Here is a 20,998-nt window from a genome sequence, read left to right as displayed (position 1 = left end):
CAAAGTCCAAATAGCGTTTGAATGTAGCACAGATATGATTTACTACTGAGTAAAACACTGGCTTACATTAAAGGGGTAAGATGCAACACAGTGAAAATACACTGTATTTTTCAAGATTGGAAAAAAAGCTAATTGCGGGCTAAAAGCTTGGTGGCCACAACTGAAGGGACAAGTTCTTAAATGGGTGCTTGAACAACGTGCTGCCAGGAGAGGCTTGTCATTGGTGCAGTGCATCTCCATGATGGACATAGATGACTTTGCAGGTTGCTAGGGTGTCAGAGGGGTTGCAATCTTGTTGTATTTTTGGGGCAGTTGATTTGTGACAACCACGTTCTCTTACGTCATGAGTGCGGCGTGCAACACAAGCGTTCTAGGTGCACTTTATGTAGGGCTACCAAATGTTTCACTGGGGACATACGGGTGTGGACATTGTACGAGGCTCAGCCAGCCCACTCACTTTGATCGCAAGATGGGTGTACTGGTTTCCTACGGGCACCTACAGCTATCGTAACTGGGACAATCAGAGTGTAGGGGGAAGAGCCGCCCGCCATGGCTGGATAAGGTGCATTAATGTCTGATACGCTATGTGTGCAACCTCAGGGGTTGGAAGAACCAGAGTGTATGGCTAGATGAGTCGCTGCTATGTCAAGGCAATGAACACAATGTCATTTTAAACCTGCCATGGGGCGACATGTACTCCAGAGTGACTTATAGTCTGGAAATATTGTGTAACGATTGCGCCCTCCTATAGAGGTAACGAGGCTACAACGCAAACAAGAAGGTCGCGGGGGGAGCGGATATCAGCTGTAAGAAAAAGAAGGAAACACTGCCGAAAATGCTTGGTTGCCACATCACGGCAGTTTAATTACTCCAAAACCAAACCCCGCATGTCATCCCCTCCCAACCAACCTAACTAACTAACCAACTAACTAACTAAACGTCCCAGCCGCCAACAAAGACAACCATGAACCCCCAAATTAATCCCGAAAGTTTACCCCCCACCCCGCAAGTGTCCCAAAGTTCCCCGAAGAGTCAGTTCTTGTCCTCAAAACAGGTGAAAGCCGCAGTTCCACTCACGGATGCGCATCCACTTCTCCGTCCAATCCCTGGGTCCGGAACCTTGCCCAAAGTCCAATAGCTCAAACCGAGAGGGAAAAGGGAATCCCGTCAGGTGTCTCTTGACAAAGTTGGTCCTCGTGGCTAAAACGCCGGCTCTCAGCATCCCCTTCGGCGTGTGACGTCACAAAACTTTCTCTTTCCCAACCACCCCGGCGCGCTGGAAGAGCCTCCTTAAATACGCGCCCTCTACAGACGCATCTTCTCACTGCTGGCGCTCTTTGCAGATGAGGAGGATGCATGGTTACCATGTCTGTGGCTCCTGTACCTGTTCCCCTGTACACACATCATGACAGTAGTTTTTCTTACAGCTGAGTATACTGTAGTGACGCACTTATGGACCCCACTACCTCTGCTGATGGACTTCTGTGGCCATTACAATTGTGGTCATTCAACCTGAAATGCCCATACACACAGTCGCACTAGCATTTTCGGCTAAACGAACACCCAACTTTTGGCTGTGTTTCAGTTCGCCATTTCGTCATGTTTAGTTCGGGAGGGGGCGGTTAGAGCGTTACTCACTCCTCATGACGATGGTGTTACATTATGTCAATTTCTGTGTTTTAACAGCAAGTTCCATTTACATTGGCCAATTCCGCGAGTCTGTTAACATGGAAATCATAGGGCCTTAGCCCCCCCCCCCCTGAATAGCGTGGCGTGCGATGGCGAGGAGGAGAGGATAGCTGTGCTGGATGGCCCCATGATGATTCAGCACCCTTGTAATTACAAGCCTAGACTGAAACAGCCATGCACACAAGAGTGCTATTTGTTTGTTTGTGAGATTGCACTGCAAGATGGGACCTGAGGCCAGGGAGATGCAGGGCCGTGTCAGCACTTGGCGTCCACTGACATCATCCCCACACTATTTTCTTTTCATTCAGCCCGTTTGTGTGTTTTGTACACACGCAGATGTGAGGGTACGTACTGCGTATGCTACATTGTTGGCTCCACCGTGGGACTTTTCTTGGCTCCACACCCACACGCAATCAAAAACACATTAAAGTTCAGCCTTTTCATCAGCTATGACCCCGAGATGTATCCTAGCCTGATATCAGCATCCATTTAATGCCTACCATCAAGCATTAGGAGTCATCAGCAAACCATCGTGCTATAATTAGACCTCATAAAAGAAAGACGCTTCCTCTCATGTTTGTTTTATCTGTGGAGTTGAACACGTGTGGGAGGATGGAGCAAGTGGCGGCATGTAAAGACTTCGGAGGAGCGCCTTTCATGTGTTATCTCATTTGATAAGGAAGGATTTGGAGTTTTTATTCTCCGTGGGCTCAAACCCAGCACGTGCCTTCATTGTACAATCGTCACGGTTATTGATGAACCGTTTTCATGCCAGGTCATATGACTGAAGAAATTCTTTGGATAGACACATGCTCAAAAGCGGCCCTGCCAAAGGCAGTTCCATAGGCATGCCAGGCCAGTAGGTGGCGATGGCACTAAGTAGAGATTGATGCACTACTGTACATCTGTTACTGCAGCGGTAGGGTCTGCCATTACTGTTGGGAAAATATACAGTCCTCCTTTGCCATACAGTAAAGTCTCGTTCTATCGATATCAGTTATATCGAAGTACTGCTTATTACGATACTATTTTCATTTCCCGGCAAATTTCTAGTCTTTTATGATATAATTAGCTCCGTAAGTACGATACCCGGTTATTATGATAATCCGGTTACTACGATGCCCTTTTCATCTCCCGCCAGCCAATTTGGTCTGCTTATATCGATACAAAAGCAGCTTAAATCAATCTTTGCTTAAGGATTTCAATACCAAAAAAGAACACGGCCAACGGCTGCTTCCAGTCAACTTTATTTTTCACACTTCCACCACCAGAGCGCAGCACACACACCGATTCCCGCACTTCCTGGTTCACAGGTCATGCTCAGCCCGCCCCACATAGCTGGCCAAACACATGCCTGCAACAGAAGAACCAACTGACATAGCATACACACCTATTCCAACGAAGACACAAGCGTACAAATACATGTATTTAATTGTGTTGTATTCAGATATATTTTTATCGCTTGCAATAATCACTGTTTTTCATATGTACATGCTGGCGTTCGTGGTTTCTCTCGTGTGTATAGATTCTATACAGGCATGTGTTTGGCCAGCTATGTGGGGCGGGTTGAGCATGACCTGTGAACCAGGAGGTGCGGGAATCGGTGTGTGTGCTGTGCTCTGGTGGTGGAAGTGTGAAAAATAAAGTTGACTGGAAGCAGCCGTTCGCCGTGTTCTTTTTTGGTATTGAAATCCTTAAGCAAAGATTGATTTAAGCTGCTCGACATTGTTCTATACTATAGAACAATGTCGAGTGCATTATTGCCCACTTTTAATGCAGTTCGGCGCAGGATTGGATATATCGACAGTCCGGTTATATCGATATTTTTTCCGACTCCCGACAATATCGATATAACAAGACTTTACTGTATCAGGTGTTTTCAGGAATGAATTCATTCATGATGGCCGTCTCGTGGTAGATGAAGGTCTATTATTAGGCGAAACATATTGAAATACATGATATGTAGTATTCTGGCCACTGGGCAGCATAAACGTTACATGGACGAGACATCCATCCTCATTATCTTACCCTACTTTGCATTCTTGCAGAGTGAAAAAAGGTTCTCCCATTCCATGGATGTGCTACGTTTGTAGCTTATTTTTTGTCCTTCTTTCCCACTCCTTTTTTTAAGTTCAGAAGAAATAAATTTGAGGCTAACTGGTTAGATCACTTGTTTCTTAGATCACTGTCTTGCTAGCTAGTGACTGTCTAGACCAGGGGTGCTCACACTTTTTCAGCATGCGAGCTACTTTTAAAATGACCGAGTCAAAATGATCTACCCACTACAAAAATGCAAAACATCTATTTATTTCCAAATGTATTGAGGATTATTTGTACGTACAATGTATGTTGATGTACCTTACATAACCAAATGAGCCAATATTGCAAAACACACATAATTAACTATTAACATTTTTTGTAATTACCTGAGTTTACTTTGATGACTTGCACTGAATTGAATCAGCCAGGGATGCATAGTTCGGACAGTAGCTGCTGATAGCCAGGTTAGCCAGGCAAACGCACTTCGAAAAAGACATTGTGAAAAAAAAAGTCCACCTCCCATTCCGTATGGAAGTGATATGTTTTTGCCTTTTTACTTGGTCCAGCTACTTCACTCATTTTAGTGACCATAAACTTTAGCGAGGGCTTAAAATCTGACGCAATTCGCCGACTAGCTTAGCACTTTGCATCGTTGTTTACACATGAGCGGTGACCTAAAGGTCAAAATTCAGTTGTCATCTGACTGGTTGTCCTGTATGTCAATCAAGTAACGGGGATGGATGATAGGCTGACATCGTAAGTTCTGCTGCACTTAGAGACGTTGTTTGATTTGATTGGTCACCCGAAGGGCAACATTCAGTTGTCATCTGAATGGCTGCCCTGTATATCAATCAAGTGACGGCATTGATGCGAGGATGATATTTTTTTTTAATGTCACGCCGCGATCGACCAGCGATCGACCAGCACCACCTCCGCGATCGACTTAATGAGCACCCCTGGTCTAGAGTGCTTCTCGCATAATAGTTATAATTATAATAAGTTATAATAGCGATTTGGTGTAAACCGTGAATAATAGGAGCATAATGGTGACTATAGGGGTGTTATTTCATGTCTGCAGGGCATAAATGATGTTAAAAAGCATATCTAGAAAGTCATGAACATGTTTTCTATGCTCCAACTAAGTATTCCATTTATTAACATTGAATCCTCTATTGTGGAAATGGAGACCCGAGTTCAATCCCACCCTCGGCCATCTCTGTGTGGAGTTTGCATGTTCTCCCCGTGCATGCGTGGGTTTTCTCCGGGTACTCCGGTTTCCTCCCACATTCCAAAAACATGCTAGGTTAATTGGCCACTCCAAATTGTCCATAAGTATGAATGTGAGTGTGAATGGTTGTTTGTCTATATGTGCCCTGTGATTGGCTGGCCACCAGTCCAGGGTGTACCCCGCCTCTCGCCCAAAAACAGCTGGGATAGGCTCCAGCACCCCCGCGAATGAATGAATGATTCCTCTTAAGCACAATATCAAAAACAAGCATATCATTCATACTGATATAGACTTGGTGTGCTTTATTTATGACTTTCTTAGTGTTTTTTTTGTGCAGCTCTGGATGTTGATCTTGTTAGGTTCGTAGCTTGTCGCTTGCTCCGTCGTTTACACTCGGGAGCATGTGTTAGCTTTCAGCACCCTTTCGCTATGCCGAGATCCCCGCGGAGATACAAAGTATGAGAGGCTGCATAGCGGGGGTGAACGGCGAAAAATACGGTATAAAGACTGCATGTAGCAGTTTTACAGTCTGTCATCATGGTGACCATGACATGAAGTGCCAGCGGCGCAAACCCGGATGACTGCAGCTTGATTGCACTGAAGATTGAATCATATTTAACTTATTTAAAAAAGAGAATATTATATTTTACTTCAGTGGCTATTTTTCTATAATATTGGTTACATTTTAATAAAACAATTTGCTTTGACTTTTGTCTAAACTCAGTTAGTGGAAAACATATGTGCATATATATATATATTGTATACGGACATTTAACCTGAATATATGGGGAATATATGAGTTTTGGTCCATAACGCCCAGCTCTACTCTGGAACTTATTCACTGCTATAAACAAGGAACGACTGTAATGTCATTTTGTAAATTCAATTGTTTAGTCATAGTTTTTTAGTCATAGTTTTTTTTTTAGTCATTGTTTAGTTCAAGAGTTTAGTCATTTTTTATCAACTCCCACAGCGACAAACAATTATTGGCGGGAAGCACAAATCCAAGGAAATCCAGCTGGAATAGGTGCAGCTTCTGGAAGATCTAGAGAGCAGAGGGCAGAAATTGAGCATCATTGGTTCCATCCATCCATCCATTTTCTATGCCTATTATCCTCACGAGGGTTGCGGGTATGCTGGAGCCTATCCCAACTGTCTTTGGGCGAGAGGCGGGGTACACCCTCTGCATACGCACACTTCTCAAGGGTCTCAAGAGTCCATGAACCGTGAATGTGTGCGTTCGCCACTTTTTAGAAGTGAATATTTTTCTCTGTACGCACATTTTGTGTTTCTGACGTACAGAGACTTTTAGTCTGAATTCCACGCACATTTTTATAGATGCGGCCTCAGAACTTTTATGGCAGGTTTATTGTAACCACCAGACAGAGGATGTTAACCAAAACATTACATTGAAAACACATAAGGAAATACCAACCAGTAAGCACAAAAATGAGTCCTGTCCCTTTTAGGAAAGTACAATGGTAACTTGATTTTTGCTATTTATTTGTTCCCAAAGGTCAGATTGAAATCAATTGAAAATTTTAATAATTTTTTTAGGAAATAACGCTCATGCAGTGAATCTGTTCCAGACACCTTTTAAATATCATCAAAAATACATTTGATTGATAATAATTGTAGTTTTACTTGCAGAAGACAATACAAAATAAATATACATGACATGAAATGATCCTTTTTAAAATAATTTTACCGTTTTTACTGAAGAAGGAGAACGAAGGGGGATGCGTCTTCATAGTTTGTAAAGGTTTTTCAAACCTTTAGCAAATTGCTGCCACTTGCAACTTTCTTTGGCCCCATGACGGGTTATTTACTGTAGCTGCTGCACTGAAATACAAAGAAGGTCAATCAGTGAGTTGGCAAAACGTAGGGTGCTTTCTTTGGGCACGAGTCCAGTCATGCAACTCGGTATGTGAACAAAAGACACCTGTCTTTCATTCAAACCAGTCCACCGCAATGGGAAAGACCAAAGAGCTACCAAGGGACCCGAATGATAAAATTGTCCTGCAGTGGGCTGGAAGAAGCTTGGTGCGAAACAACGAAGCGAAAAAACAGTTGTGAAAAGGCAACATTTTAAAAGGCCACTTGTTCAACAGTGACCTGCATGGGTGCTTCCCACACTTTTCGAGTTATCCATTCAACCTCGGTCACCTCCTGTCTCCAGGCTGCTGTATCATGTTACCTGAGCCTGTCTCCTTGTGGATGGAAAAAAAATCCCCCTATGAGTAACGTTAACCTGCCCTGACCGCACTACTCCGCCTACATACCTGTGACTCCTTTCTTCACCCATCAGCCTGTAGCGTTTGTGTGCACAGCAAAGAGCACTTGGGTGGAGGGTGGATTCTATGGGACCACTTAGCATCTTTTCTTCATTTTTCACCTAAAATCTTGACCATTTAAACAGAAAATTAATCAATAGCTAATATTCAGACACTGAAGAGGAATTTTGTTTAATAAATATTTTTTGCACCGTATTTTAGCCACTAGATAGCAAGCTAACTAGTTAGCCTTGAATTTATTTCTCTAAACTTAAGAAGCCAAAATATTACCACTTCCACCCGGAATGGGAGGAGACCATGCCGTGTCATGCAAGTTAATGCCTCAATGATTTGTTTTGTGTTGTTACTGCCACCTACATACGTATATGTACATACTGTATCATGTGTACTTCAGGATATTCGAGTAATTGACCATAGTCAACCAACAAACAGCCATCATTTATTCATTCGTTCTTTTTATGAAAAAACGTGATATAGCGAGGGACGACTGTATTCTCACTCTGGTCCAGAACAAATGAACCACGATAAATGAGGAGTTACTGTACAGTGGAACCTGTTTATGCTGACACACAGAAAACAGAAAGACTCGTGTTCATGTCTCACGTAAGGATTGAATGATTTAGTTTTAAAAAAGTGTCCTTTCCTTTAAGAATCCCACAACATCCCATGAATGAGAATTGAATGTTTAGGACGTTGTGATCGTTTCGGGCTCACAGTGAAAGTCGTTCTCAGGCGATCATGTTACGGCTGATCACCCGGTGCAGGTTCGATACCTCAGCCGGCCGTCACCCTCCTCAACGGGCTCCATTGTGCAGTGTTAGCCCAGGCGCTCGACCGGCTCGGTACGATTTGGGAGTATCCGTGCGGTTTTCAGGATGAGAAGAACCCGGCTGTATAATTAGCTAGCACAAGCCTGTCATTAGCAGAACCCGCTGGAAGACGGCCAGTGCTAATTGTTTGTGTGCTGTCACTCAGGGCTGTTTATGTTCCCCCGCTTCCGCGCACGTTTCTTCCCTGGAAACCTGCCGCTCAGGCTGCAGCTTGCCAATCACCTTGTGCAGGGAACAATGAAGGTCTATGCTAAGACCAGGGAGGAAGACTGATGGAGGAGTGGGAGGGAGCCGGATTGAACGAGGGACTTTTGCTGACTTTTTTTCCCCACTGAAGGGGCCTCTCTGCGCCTCGGGGCGTCCCATCATGCTCAGCTGCTAGAGCTGGGCTCCTAACACGGTCACACTGGGATGGGTTTGCCCTCCACGGCTTGTGAAAGAGTCATGGAGTCTTTCTCATCACCACGGGAATGTTCTTCGTCATAATGTAGCGTGTGCATGCAGACAAGAAGCTAGTGTTTGCCTTCCAGTCTACCTTTCTGACCTGTGCTGTTTGCTTTAGTCCTTCTTCTTCAGGGAAACTCTGGCCAAATAAATACAGTAGAAATCTAAACTCTACTCCATCTTTCCAAGCAATCTTTGGTCAATGCGCATTTTTACTTAACTTTTCCATCTTTCCATCCCATCTCATCACTTACCCTTCCCCTTGGTTCCTTTTTCTGAATATGGTTTAAATAACCGTGACGGGATGTCTTCAAGTAAAGAAGAAACCACAACAAAGACTGAACCTTCCATATGGAGACAGTTTGATGAAGATGATGATTTCCAGTCCAATGGAAGAAACATGAAAAGCTATTAAATGCAGAGTGGACGCAATGGATATGCTAAACAAGCCCAAAACCTTTTTAATATCACGCAACGTGCCATCAAATGGCTTCCACCACTGTATAAAACAGGGTTAGGGTTCGTCTCCTGAAAAAAGGGACACAAGCACATAATAATAATAATAATAATTATTATTATTGTTATTAGATTATTATAATTATTATTAGAACTATTATGATTATTATAATTATTATATTAATGCTAATTATTATATTAATTATATATAATATTGTTGTTATATTTGCATATTTTACATAATAATAATATAATAATTATTATTTTAATTTTATTGTAATTATTATAATATTTTATTATTTTTAAGATATTTAAATATAAATATAAAATAATAAATAATAATAGCAGATTGCATGACAATTTTACAGATACAATAATACCAGGTGGACTGTTACGTGTAAAATATATAGTCGCCCCCCCCTCCCCGTAAGTTTTGTCATATCAATGCGGCCCGCGAGTCAAAAAGTTTGCCCACCCCTGGTATAAAATTTCACTCTAAGGAAGAGATAACCACAGCATTTATTTTATATGGCCTCAGATCTCAGCAAAAGTTATGTCAAAGCACTTTTTATAAGCACCACATTTTACTCCTTTATACTTTAACGGGTCCCTGACACGATTGACCAGCTTGGCTTAAATATGTCACATATTGTTGGCAATTACATTCTACATGGTTCCATTTTTGAAAACAAACGCTATATTGGCAAACCTTTGAGTAAACAAATGCTTCTCGAGGTCGATGGAGGACGTTTAGTATATTTTTCATTCAACTAGTAGGCATGGCAAAATGTTGTGTTGCTGCTGGATGTTTACAGGATAGTAGTGATGCTGTAAATTGGTATTATTTTCCAAAAGAGGAAGGTTAAAGACAACAATGGGAGAAGCAAGTGCAGAGAATGGATGGCGGAGACAGACGATACCTTTACACTTTTTACAAGAAGCATTTGTATTGAAAGTATGCTATAAACACATTTTTAAAAAGGATGCTATTCTTGATGCAGTACACAGGAAAAAAGACCAAGTCATGTCTTGTTTACACAATATCATCAAAAACACTACAACCTTTTCTGCAATTGTTTCTCAATAAAATTCCATTATTTTCCTTCACAATATTATATTCAAACAAATATTTTTGACTTAATTCCTGTAAAATTACAGGTGTTTTTTAATTTCAAGCTATTTAAATTTTCTTTTTATTCTAAAAAATTACAGCTTTATTTGTTGTTTTGTTTCTTTTTCATGATATTACAATTAAAAAAAAACGTCTTCCTTAATATTTCTGCTTTATGCTGCTAAAATAATTTTTCCTCATCTCTGAAATTTTAGACTTTTTCTCGTTAGATTATAACTTTTTTCTCTTAATATGTGGACTTTATTCTTATTAAATGACTGCTGTTTTTGTTAAATTATATTTTTAGAATGTGCCATCCAGGCCCCACTTTGGACCCCAAGATCTTATTATTGTGTCGTTTATGGAAATGGACTCAGGAACATATAACGTATATATTTCTGTCCATTATTTCCTATGGGAAAACATATAAACCGTTGAGGTTCTACGGTAACAGAAATAATAGCATTAGCAGTGCAACAGTGGTGGCTGTGTAGACGGACACTGTGCGGTGTCTGTTAGAGGTCGCTGTGGATTAGATGATGAAATCTTTATGTTCAGGTCATCTTTCAGTCTCTTTTGTAGTTGATTGTACAATGCACTGTTTGTTCCCGTTAGGCGTTTACATGTCTAAACAGCCTCTTTAGGCTTTTTGGGTGTGTGTGTGTGTGTGTGTCGTCCTTGCGCGCCTTTTAAGAACACATCAAAAGCCCACGGCAAACTTAGCGAAGCGTGTGCTCAGCAGAAAGAGCAGCATGTGTTTCTGATTCTCTCTGTGGCCCATAAATACGCCTTCTGCTCTACAGATTGTGTTTCTCTAATGGCACGGAGCCACGCCGAGGCTTTTACAATACGTGTGTGTGTCATGTCTGCTTTCAAGAGGCGCTGAGTCCACACACAACCCTAACCGCAGATGCACTATAAGCACTCCAGTGGTAGGTCACCTGGTCTTTACACTTACAGTACGTGATGTGCAAATGCCAGGGTGTGCTGGAGCCTGGGGTGCTCCCTGGACTGTTTGCCAGCCAGTTGCAACGCACATGTAGACATGCAACCATTCAACACCAGTTAGCGTCCAATTCATTATTATTCTAAACTTAAGAAAGTTAAGACCCTCAAACAATATACAACGATGAGCGAATTCAAGAAACAACACAAATGGTTGATGTTTGCTAAATACAAGGATGAAGAGTCTTGAACCAGTCATGATGTGCTATATATATCACTATATTGACACTTACTATGGTACCCATTATGGCATCGGATGCTCATATCACCTTGTACTTTGGTACGTGACAAAAAAAAAAACAACTATATTCGGAAAGCAGGAAGTGAACAAATGTAACAGTTACTGATTGTAAAAGTACCAGATGGAGGGGTAGGATTTAATAAGTTTTGCTTCTTCCTACTCCTTTTGGACATGTGGAACTGTGAACTGATTATGTGGGGAAGATGGCCAAGGAAGTCAACATGTACCACTTCCACACGGAATGGGAGGAGAGCTTTACACTCACGTCGGACATACCGTGGTTGATGTATGCAGTGTGACGGTGATCTAATTTCATGTTGAATGATGGAACATTACTGTCTAGTGGCCAGAATACTTGTGGTATGGTCACACAATATTCAAGTTTAGAAGATATGCAACTGAGTGTATAACAATTTTTTCTGTAAAAATTGCAAGAGCAAGTACATATAGGAAGACAGATGAAGTGAAGTGATTTATTGAACCACATTTTTTTAAAAGCTTTATTCGGCCACGTGAAATTATGCTGTGGTGCCAATCTGGCACCTGGGCCTTGTGTATTGGTGATTCATCAGCAGAGTTTCTCATCTGGTCCTCCCCTGTGCCTTTCTTCCCCCTTCAGGTGGGTCCTCTGTCCGGCAGTCTAAATGGGGAGCTCCTCTTGTCCTCTGGCCTCGGCAACGCCGCCAGCCTTTCTGAAACACCCCTGCCCCAGAAGCCCCTTGTGCGCGGCAGCCTCTCCGTGGCACCGGCCGACTACCCGGAGCGGCCCGAGGTAGCGTTGCGTCGGGACGCAGGCTCCTCCACCCTGCCACTGAAGACGGAGGTGCCGCTCCATCTGTTCAGCACCACCAATCAGCAGCACAAACTGGTGGGGGTGCAGCAGCAGATCCCCACCAAGCTGGCCGCCCTCAGCAGCGGCAAAGGGTCAAGAGTCAAGAGCGGCAAAGCCTCGCACCGTACTGACAGCACTGGTGAGTAGCCAGGCGCCATCATGACACTATTAGCGGTGCGCCAAAGTGATCCACAGGACATCTCCAAAGTCCTGATAAGGAACCTGCTTATGTCAGCCAGACTCTTTGGAAGGACATTCACACACATTTGTCAGCGATAAGCCAGTGAAATATGAAGTTGTTTATTTTGAAACTTTGCTCGTCTCCCCTTAAAAGAATGCAAAGCCACTGATGCACACACACATCTCAAGTTTTAATTACCATTACAATAATTATTGACTACAGTAAAGTCTCGTTATATCGATATTGTCAGGAGTCGGAAAAAATATCGATATACCTGGACTGTCGATATATCCGATCCTGCGCCGAACTGCATTAAAAGTGGGCAATAATGCACTCGACATTGTTCTATAGTAGTATAGAAGTATAGTAGTATAGTAGTATAGAACAATGTTCTATAGTATAGAACAATGTCGAGCAGCTTAAATCAATCTTTGCTTAAGGATTTCAATACCAAAAAAGAACACGGCGAACGGCTGCTTCCAGTCAACTTTATTTTTCACACTTCCACCACCAGAGCACAGCACACACACCGATTCCCGCACTTCCTGGTTCACAGGTCGTGCTCAACCCGCCCCACATAGCTGGCCAAACACATGCCTGCAACAGAAGAACCAACTGCGTTCGTGGTTTCTCTCGTGTGTATAGATTCTATACACACGAGAGAAACCACGAACGCCAGCATGTACATATGAAAAACAGTGATTATTGCAAGCGATAAAAAGATATCTGAATACAACACAATTAAATACATGTATTTGTACGCTTGTGTCTTCGTTGGAATAGGTGTGTATGCTATGTCAGTTGGTTCTTCTGTTGCAGGCATGTGTTTGGCCAACTATGTGGGGCGGGTTGAGCATGACCTGTGAACCGGGAAGTGCGGGAATCGGTGTGTGTGCTGCGCTCTGGTGGTGGAAGTGTGAAAAATAAAGTTGACTGGAAGCAGCCGTTGGCCGTGTTCTTTTTTGGTATTGAAATCCTTAAGCAAAGATTGATTTAAGCTGCTTTTGTATCGATATAAGCAGACCAAATTGGCTGGCGGGAGATGAAAAGGGCATCGTAGTAACCGGATTATCATAATAACCGGGTATCGTACTAACAGAACTAATTATATCATAAAAGACTAGAAATTTGCCGGGAAATGAAAATAGTATCGTAATATGCAGTACTTCGATATAACCGATATCGATATAACGAGACTTTACTGTATATGAGGGAATTATGTCATACCAATAAATCCTGTCATAGCTCTGCAAACCCATCATTGAAAAAAATGCTCAAATGAGGTGAGAGCTCCTTTATCCCCCTGCCTGTGATGCTTACAGCTTGTTGTAACTACAAAACAAACAAGCACACAAAAAAGTGCCAAAGGTTTACCAGAACCTCCGTGGCATCACCCCAGCTGCTCTGAGCATGTGCCCGAATACAGCGCTGGTTCTCCTGACCTCCAGCGGCACGTCTGCTGTTTGCAGCATGTGTCCGAATATAGTGCACTTTGCTGGGCCACAGCAGGTGGCTCGCTCTGCCCTATACTCTGGTTCGCCTGATAGCAGTGATGTGGTAGTAGTGATGATATACAAATAGATGGAATTGTTGAACTGGACTAGTCACAAATGCATTATTGATTGCAACACGCCGCAAGACATGACAACATCAGGATAGAATGTTGGATTTTGATCTAAAATCTGCATCAAAATGGAAGAACAATCCTGGCGTCGTATGCTATGGAAGGAGACGACAGTGCCAACGAGAACACCACTTGTGTGACTGGAATAGTCACCATAGTGCGTGCTGTGGGAAAAAGAGGCACGATGCTTGCCCTAGACTAGATGATCCTATTGTGGAAGATGCCGATGGAGACAAAAGGAGTGAAGGAGATAAAGGCTTTCCATTATAATGTTCTTGAACTAGTCAGGGGAGTGCATAGTAAGCTGCTTGTAGTGCGTTACTTGCAGCAAAAAGACAGCAGAAGAAGTTCCAAGTCTGTCAGAGTGTGGTTGAGCCTGGGCCGAATCACATATTGTCATCTTGTCTACAAACACCATGTCAAGCTGAAGTCAGCCATAACTGATGAAAAATATAAAACAAACATAGTATGGTGACACTGTTGTGTAGCCCAAGAGATGGCAGTTGCTCCAAGTAGTAGCCAAAACGGAACTGGCAATTAGCTAGCTTGTCAACACATCGGAAACAGCAGGAGGTCATTACGCAACAGTCTGACTCGCCGGGTAGTAAAGGCAAGACCGCTACAACCATCACACGCAACAGGTAAATAAGACTTACACAGAACAAATAATATGACCAGGGCAGGATAATAAACATCTATTTACAATAAACTGCCTCCCAGCATGCTTTGCGGCACTTTTTTTATCAAAAGTTGCTAAAGTTACATGTTTTAATTGGTGAACAAAATAATATGTTTCCCAAATTGATATTCATTTTATCATTTTATCATTGCGCCTGAAAGTTTCCCGCAGCCGGATGGTTGGTAACCTGCCTTACAGCATGCTTGGGGAAATGGTGGGATAGACTAAAATTCATGAAAACGTTTTTTATTGTGAACATTATTTTTAATACTGTAATGTTTCACTTTAAAACATCAGCCAAAAATAATACATGTTATCAAATCAGTTCCCTACCTGGTTTAGCACTTGAAACACACAGCTAGCTAGCCCGGAGTGCCCCGCCTCTCCCCACTGGGACAATGGGATAAATGTTTTGTAACATTTATTTTCCTATCTTATTCCAAGCCAAACAAATGATGGTATCCACAATTCACCTTTTCTATTTCACAATGCATTTACTTCTCACATTACTAACTAAACACCTGAATGAAAATCAGGTTTGTCCGCCTCTGCTGGGCCCCTCCAGCCGCATTTGAGGAGATCAGTGTGATATCAGTGATATGCCAGTTGTGTCAAGGCAATTTTACACTTAAACCACCCTCTTCATCATATTCCTCCTCCCTTCCACAGCGTCGGTGGACATGAAGCAGATTCTACCTCTGAAGCTGTCAGCCCGTGACGACAACGCCCTCAAAGCCAAGCGCTCGGTCAGCCCCCACCAGCAACCCCCGCTGTCTGCGCCTCCAATGCCTCCCTCTCTCCATCATCACTTAGGTACACACACACACACACACTCCCTGTTGAGTGGATTTCACACACCCATCTTTTGACCCCACCCTGCCGTTGTTCCCAGCCCCTCCCTGTGTAAACATCCATCAGTGGCACATTCTTCACTCTGATTAATAGCTGGCTGACACCCAGCAGCCTGCATGGCCACACAGTACCGGGAAAACAACACACAATCATCTTTTGATTCATTCATTCTCGAATCAAACCTTCAACAGATCCGCCCGACATGTCCGGACCGGATTCCCAGTCTACTGTCACCACCACCAGCCACCCTGCAACTCTCCAGAAGCCTCCTGTACCTCCTGCTCAGCCCCCCCTGCAGTCGTCCGTACAGCTTCACTCCACCCCGGCCCACTCCCAGACCACCGGCTCGCTCCACTTCCAGCCCCAGGCGCAGCCACAGGGCCTCAGCCCCAACCCCCACGTGCAGGTGCACATGCAAGGCCCGCCGCCGCCCTACATCAGCACAGAAGACCTCAACAAAGAAGATGTCATCTTCTTCTAGATTCACAGCCTGAGTCAAACAAAATGTGGCTTCTTTGAAGCAAAGTTATCCAAAGATGGCTGAAAGAGTCCAATGATGTGAAGACCAGACTTCCAGGTGCTGAAGCGTGGAAGGACCACACCTCCACAGGAAGTCCCAAGTAACGGAACACTGTCTGCTTGATGTCTGAATGCTCCATTCCTGACTCTTGAATGAGCCTTCATGGTTCTTTTTCTTACACACCAAACTCTATCTTACATCATTAGATCTTTTATCTTCTTAATTCCGCTTTAGGGCCTTTTTTTTTTTAATCAAGGTGCTGTTTCTCCGCTCAGACAAGCCCAGAAATGGGCTTAGTCAGCACGTGGAAAGCATCACACCTCGGAATTCCTTTTCTTAAGTCTTCTTTCCCTCATCCATCCATTCCGTTTCATTCAGTGAAGGTAGGGGGCAGTGTGCCCCCCTGGACTCAATCACGCTTCCCCTTTCATTTTAAACTTTTTAACATGACCTCCCCCTTTTTTTCTTTTTTCTTTTTTTAAAACGAAGTGTGAAACATGAATGTACAAATCACAGACATAGTGCCTTGCAAAAGTATTCAAAAGTATTTTCCAAGTACAGTAAAGTCTTGTTATATCGATATCGGTTATATCGATAGTACTGCTTATTACGATACTATTTTCATTTCCCGGCAAATTTCTAGTCTTTTATGATATAATTAGTTCCGGTTAGTACGATACCCGGTTATTACGATGCCCTTTTCATCTCCCGCCAGCCAATTTGGTCTGCTTATATCGATACAAAAGCAGCTTAAAGCTGAATCAATATTTGCTTAAGGATTTCAATACCACCATTAGCGAAATCTGTAAATGGCGTATTGTTTGATTTTCGACTAACACCGTTTCGGCTTTTCCACCGACGGACGGTAATTAGAGGATTACAGGTAATTAATATGAGGTAAGTATTAAACAATCTTTTGAAGTAAAGGAGTAAATATTTGTATAATTTAGAGGGAAGATTCAGTGAATAGACTTAGTGTTTTCATGACGAGGATGACGAGGATGATGAGGATGAAGAACCAACTGACATAGCATACACACCTATTCCAACGAAGACACAAGCGTACAAATACATGTATTTAATTGTGTTGTATTCAGATATCTTTTTATCGCCTGCAATAATCACTGTTTTTCATATGTACATGCTGGCGTTCGTGGTTTCTCTCGTGTGTATAGAACAATGTCGAGCGCATTATTGCAGTTTGGCGCAGGATCGGATATATCGATAGCCCGGTTATATCGATATTTTTTCCGACTCCCGAGAATATCGATATAATGAGACTTTACTGTACTCTGACCAGTTTTTGTGGAGTTATATGCACAAATGCTGAAAGTGGTCCTATGTTGCAGTGCTAAAGAATCCTTTGAAAAAGTTCCTGAATAATAATAATAAGGTAAAGTAAATGGCTGCATGAGTATTCACCCTTTTCAGGTCACCGAAACATTTGTTTTTACTTTGATATTAAGTTTTATTTTGCCTGTTTTTGTCAAAAATAACAAGTGATTACTTTTGCAAGGCACTGTCAGAGTTGGAATCCTGCTCGTCATTGCGATGACGGCCATTGGCGCTTTTGGCCCACAGGCGAAGGAAAAATACTTTCCTATGATTCCGTCTAGCAGAGGCTCGCAGGACAAAAAGCCTGAAGGTCATTGGTGCGCACACGTTGGACCTGCTTCAACTCTTCTCTTAGTCATGTTTGGGGAGGAGGGGGATGTCACGCAACCAACTGCCTGTCACTCCCTCGTCAGAGTGAGGTCACGCAGCGAAGCACTGTATCTTCTATGGCATACATGGTGGAACACCCCCCCCCCCACACACACACAGAAGCGTGAGTGACTTGATGTATACAGTTTTATGTACATAATGCAATGTATGCAATGTCATTTGTTGCAGATTTTTACACGAGGTACATGTCTATATGTGCATACATTGACGTATTATCCAAGTAGACAGGTTTTTTTAAATTAATTTTTAATGTAGCATGGAGGTCAAGTGCACTGCCAGCCATTTTCCACCCTCTTCCACACTCACTGAAGTGATGTAGCAAAAGCTTTCTCCATTCAGTCCGTTTCACCAAAGAGACAAAGCGTTTTTGGTACGCTTAGCCATGTTCTGCTTCAGTTGTTCATACAATGATCATCGGAATCCATACAAATGATAAAAGCAGCATTTTGATTTCAACATCCATCATCAGCGTTGTTGATGCCGCCGCCCAACAAAACATTTCTCATTTTCAAAAAGCTTGCCTGTTCATTGTTTGCAAAATGAGCACTGAATTTAGTCCAATATTATTAATTCCTTGGCCAAATGTTGAGTTTAAGGTCAACTTTTATTTGGTGAATGCATATCTTTAAGCTGCAATCATAATTCATTTGTATGGGACCGTCAAGAGGGGGGGCGTCCAATTTTCTTGCAGGAAGGGACGCAGGGGGGCCTTTGATACATTTTATTTTTTTTACAGTAAAGCTGTTCAAAGTAATCCAATGTATGTCAATTTATGCGAAGTAACCTGAACACAACAGCCCCATCTTAGCAAAGCTACTTAGCATCATATGTAATAATACACAATGAGACCTAACTGTCCATCCATAATTTGGCCCAAAAGGACAGATGAAAAACAAACCATACATAAACCGAGGCAATTTTTCACATGGGGCAGAAATGTAAATCCAACTCATCTGCACCAAAAAATATCAATCATACATCAATTTTATAAAGAATAATTCTTGTTTTTTGTGCAGAAAATGATGTGAAATAATTAGTGCTGTCAAATATGTTGTCAGATGATGAGTCAGCAACATTTTGGATGCTTTGTTTGGCCACTCCATTCCACAGAAGGGCAGCATCCAGGACATGCACATATTTATGCATGAATTATTTTTGCACACTGCAAACGATGCGAAACACTGAGTGTTGACCATCTCATTAATAAAGAATATATTTTATTTTGACACTTGCTATGGCCAATATCAAAATTAGAGGGCACCCAGACCACACTTTGGACACCGCTGACCTCGTAACATCACAGTTTGAACATCGCTGCCTCACTCTATCATGGTTTTTTAATAATGACTTTTAAAATGATCGCTCTTTTGTGGTTGACTACAAGCCATTATTGTTCAAACTAAATCTGCATATTTAAACAAATTGTAGCAATTTTTTTCCCAAATTAAACATTGTCAAGCATAAATGAACTAAAATACATGCCACTTTTCAACTTGTGATTGTCCTATTCTACATGGATCACCGGACTTGATTGCCGGAATAATAATAATATCATCATAATAACGTGGCTTGCTGTTGCGGTCATAACCCACGAAAGGCTAAAAGTCAACTCTGAACCCCTCAATACTTTCTGTCCTGCTTTCTTAAATGGCTTATTATCTACATAAATGGATGATTATGTCTACAATATTGGGTAGTAGGAGCATAAAGGTGACTATAGGGGTGTTATACCATGTCTGGAGGGCTCTAATCATGTCAACCGTATTTAGAACACTCGTAAACTCAAGGATTCTTTATTATGAATAAAGAATCCTACTTTGTGGAATTTCACTCATCACAGTGGAGTCTAGAAGCAGTGAACCGCCATAAAGGAGGGATTGTTGCAAGATTGGACATGCATGTATTGAGACAGAGGGTGAATCATTTCGGGCGTGAAGCTCTGTGTCAAAAAGTAAATGATAATGTAAAAAAAAAAATACTTTTGAAATCTTTTCAAAGAAGTTGTTGCAGTATTTGCTTTGCTTGCTCCGTCTTGTTAAAAGGTACCCATTCAACAAATGGAGAGTAAAAGCATACAACAGATTTTCCCGAGGGAAGGAAAAGATTCTCTGATCTGCAAATGTGCAGCTTTGAGAATGTTGAATGTGGAATATGCGGGCATCCACGGGAGTGCATTTTAGCTTCATCCTGAGATTCTACCAAATTACCCCAAACTGTATAAGTGGTGTATATGCACGCATTAATATTTGTGATAAAACCACTCAACATATGGCAACATTTCCCAATCTGATCCACACTTTGAGCTTTAAGGGTCCCTGACATGATCCATCAACTTGGCTTCAATATGTAATATATTGTTTCTAATGATGTTCTACACGGTTCCATTTTATAAAGCGAACGGTGAATTTGCAAAATGACATTTATAGTTGACTGTGCCAGCCATGTTGAACTAGTTCTCACTGTTCGGTCTCATTTCCAGGAGTGACGCCATCGGGGTGACTCCTCTCAGCTAAAGCAGAGTCAACAAACGTCTCTCGAGGTAGATGGTCAACTTGGTTCAGTATATGAAGAGCTTGCAACCAAAAGGCGCTAAATCCAATTTTCACTAAGTTGCATGTTTTTCATGAGTTTAATAGACCTCTGTCATGTGTATCCAAATCACATATTTTGGTCTTGAAATCATTTTAAAAAATATGAAAAAAAGTGATATGAAATTTATGCTTTCAACCAAAAGGCGCTATTTCCATTTCAGATTTCAACCAAAAGGAGCTAAATCCCTTTCTTTATTCTTTATTCTGATTGGCCCAAGTTTCCCATCTATTGATAATCTGACCAATCAGAGAGAAGAATACAATTGGCACTGCACATACAGAAAGCCAGTATCAGTGCTCATCCTGTTTTGTTTGTGTACATTAAGTACACGTATGATAGTTACAGTATGTTATGCAATTCAGGAGAACACAAATTGTGTTTTTACAGTATTCTGTAACATGGAAGTTTTTTTTACGCCATAAAAGGCATGTCTCTACCTTGACACCTCCAACTTTCATGAGAAACATTATTTTACTTGTACTAAAAAACATACAATGTAAAGAGTTTGTAATGAGATGATTTTTGTCACTGTCACCTTCATGGTGCAGTCAAATATGAGCACTGCTTTTAATAACATTTTTATTAATTTAATTAATAATAATTATTTTGTATTGTATGTTGAGAATGGCTTCTGTGCTGTAATTATTTTATTAGC

The 20,998-nt window shown here is 41.9% G+C and overlaps 1 protein-coding gene across 1 annotated transcript in view; it reads left to right on the top strand.

Annotated features, from left to right (window-relative positions):
- arhgef18b (rho/rac guanine nucleotide exchange factor (GEF) 18b) overlaps window positions 1–18,185 on the top strand; it is a 79,605-nt gene extending 61,420 nt beyond the window's left edge. The window contains exons 30-32 of the mRNA XM_058072732.2: window positions 11,958–12,309; window positions 15,324–15,467; window positions 15,698–18,185. Coding sequence (XP_057928715.2) covers window positions 11,958–12,309; window positions 15,324–15,467; window positions 15,698–15,987 — 786 coding nt within the window. The 3' untranslated portion in view covers window positions 15,988–18,185. The remainder of the gene's footprint in view (window positions 1–11,957; window positions 12,310–15,323; window positions 15,468–15,697) is intronic.
- Window positions 18,186–20,998: the final 2,813 nt, after the last annotated feature.

Source organism: Doryrhamphus excisus, linkage group LG4 (genome assembly GCF_037039965.1).
Source record: "Doryrhamphus excisus strain RoL-2023G ecotype Guam linkage group LG4, RoL_Dexc_Guam_v1.1, whole genome shotgun sequence".
NCBI classification, from domain to species: Eukaryota; Metazoa; Chordata; class Actinopteri; order Syngnathiformes; family Syngnathidae; genus Doryrhamphus; species Doryrhamphus excisus.
The sequence above is the reverse complement of the archived record's forward strand: the minus strand, read 5'-3'. Positions and strand labels throughout refer to the sequence as shown.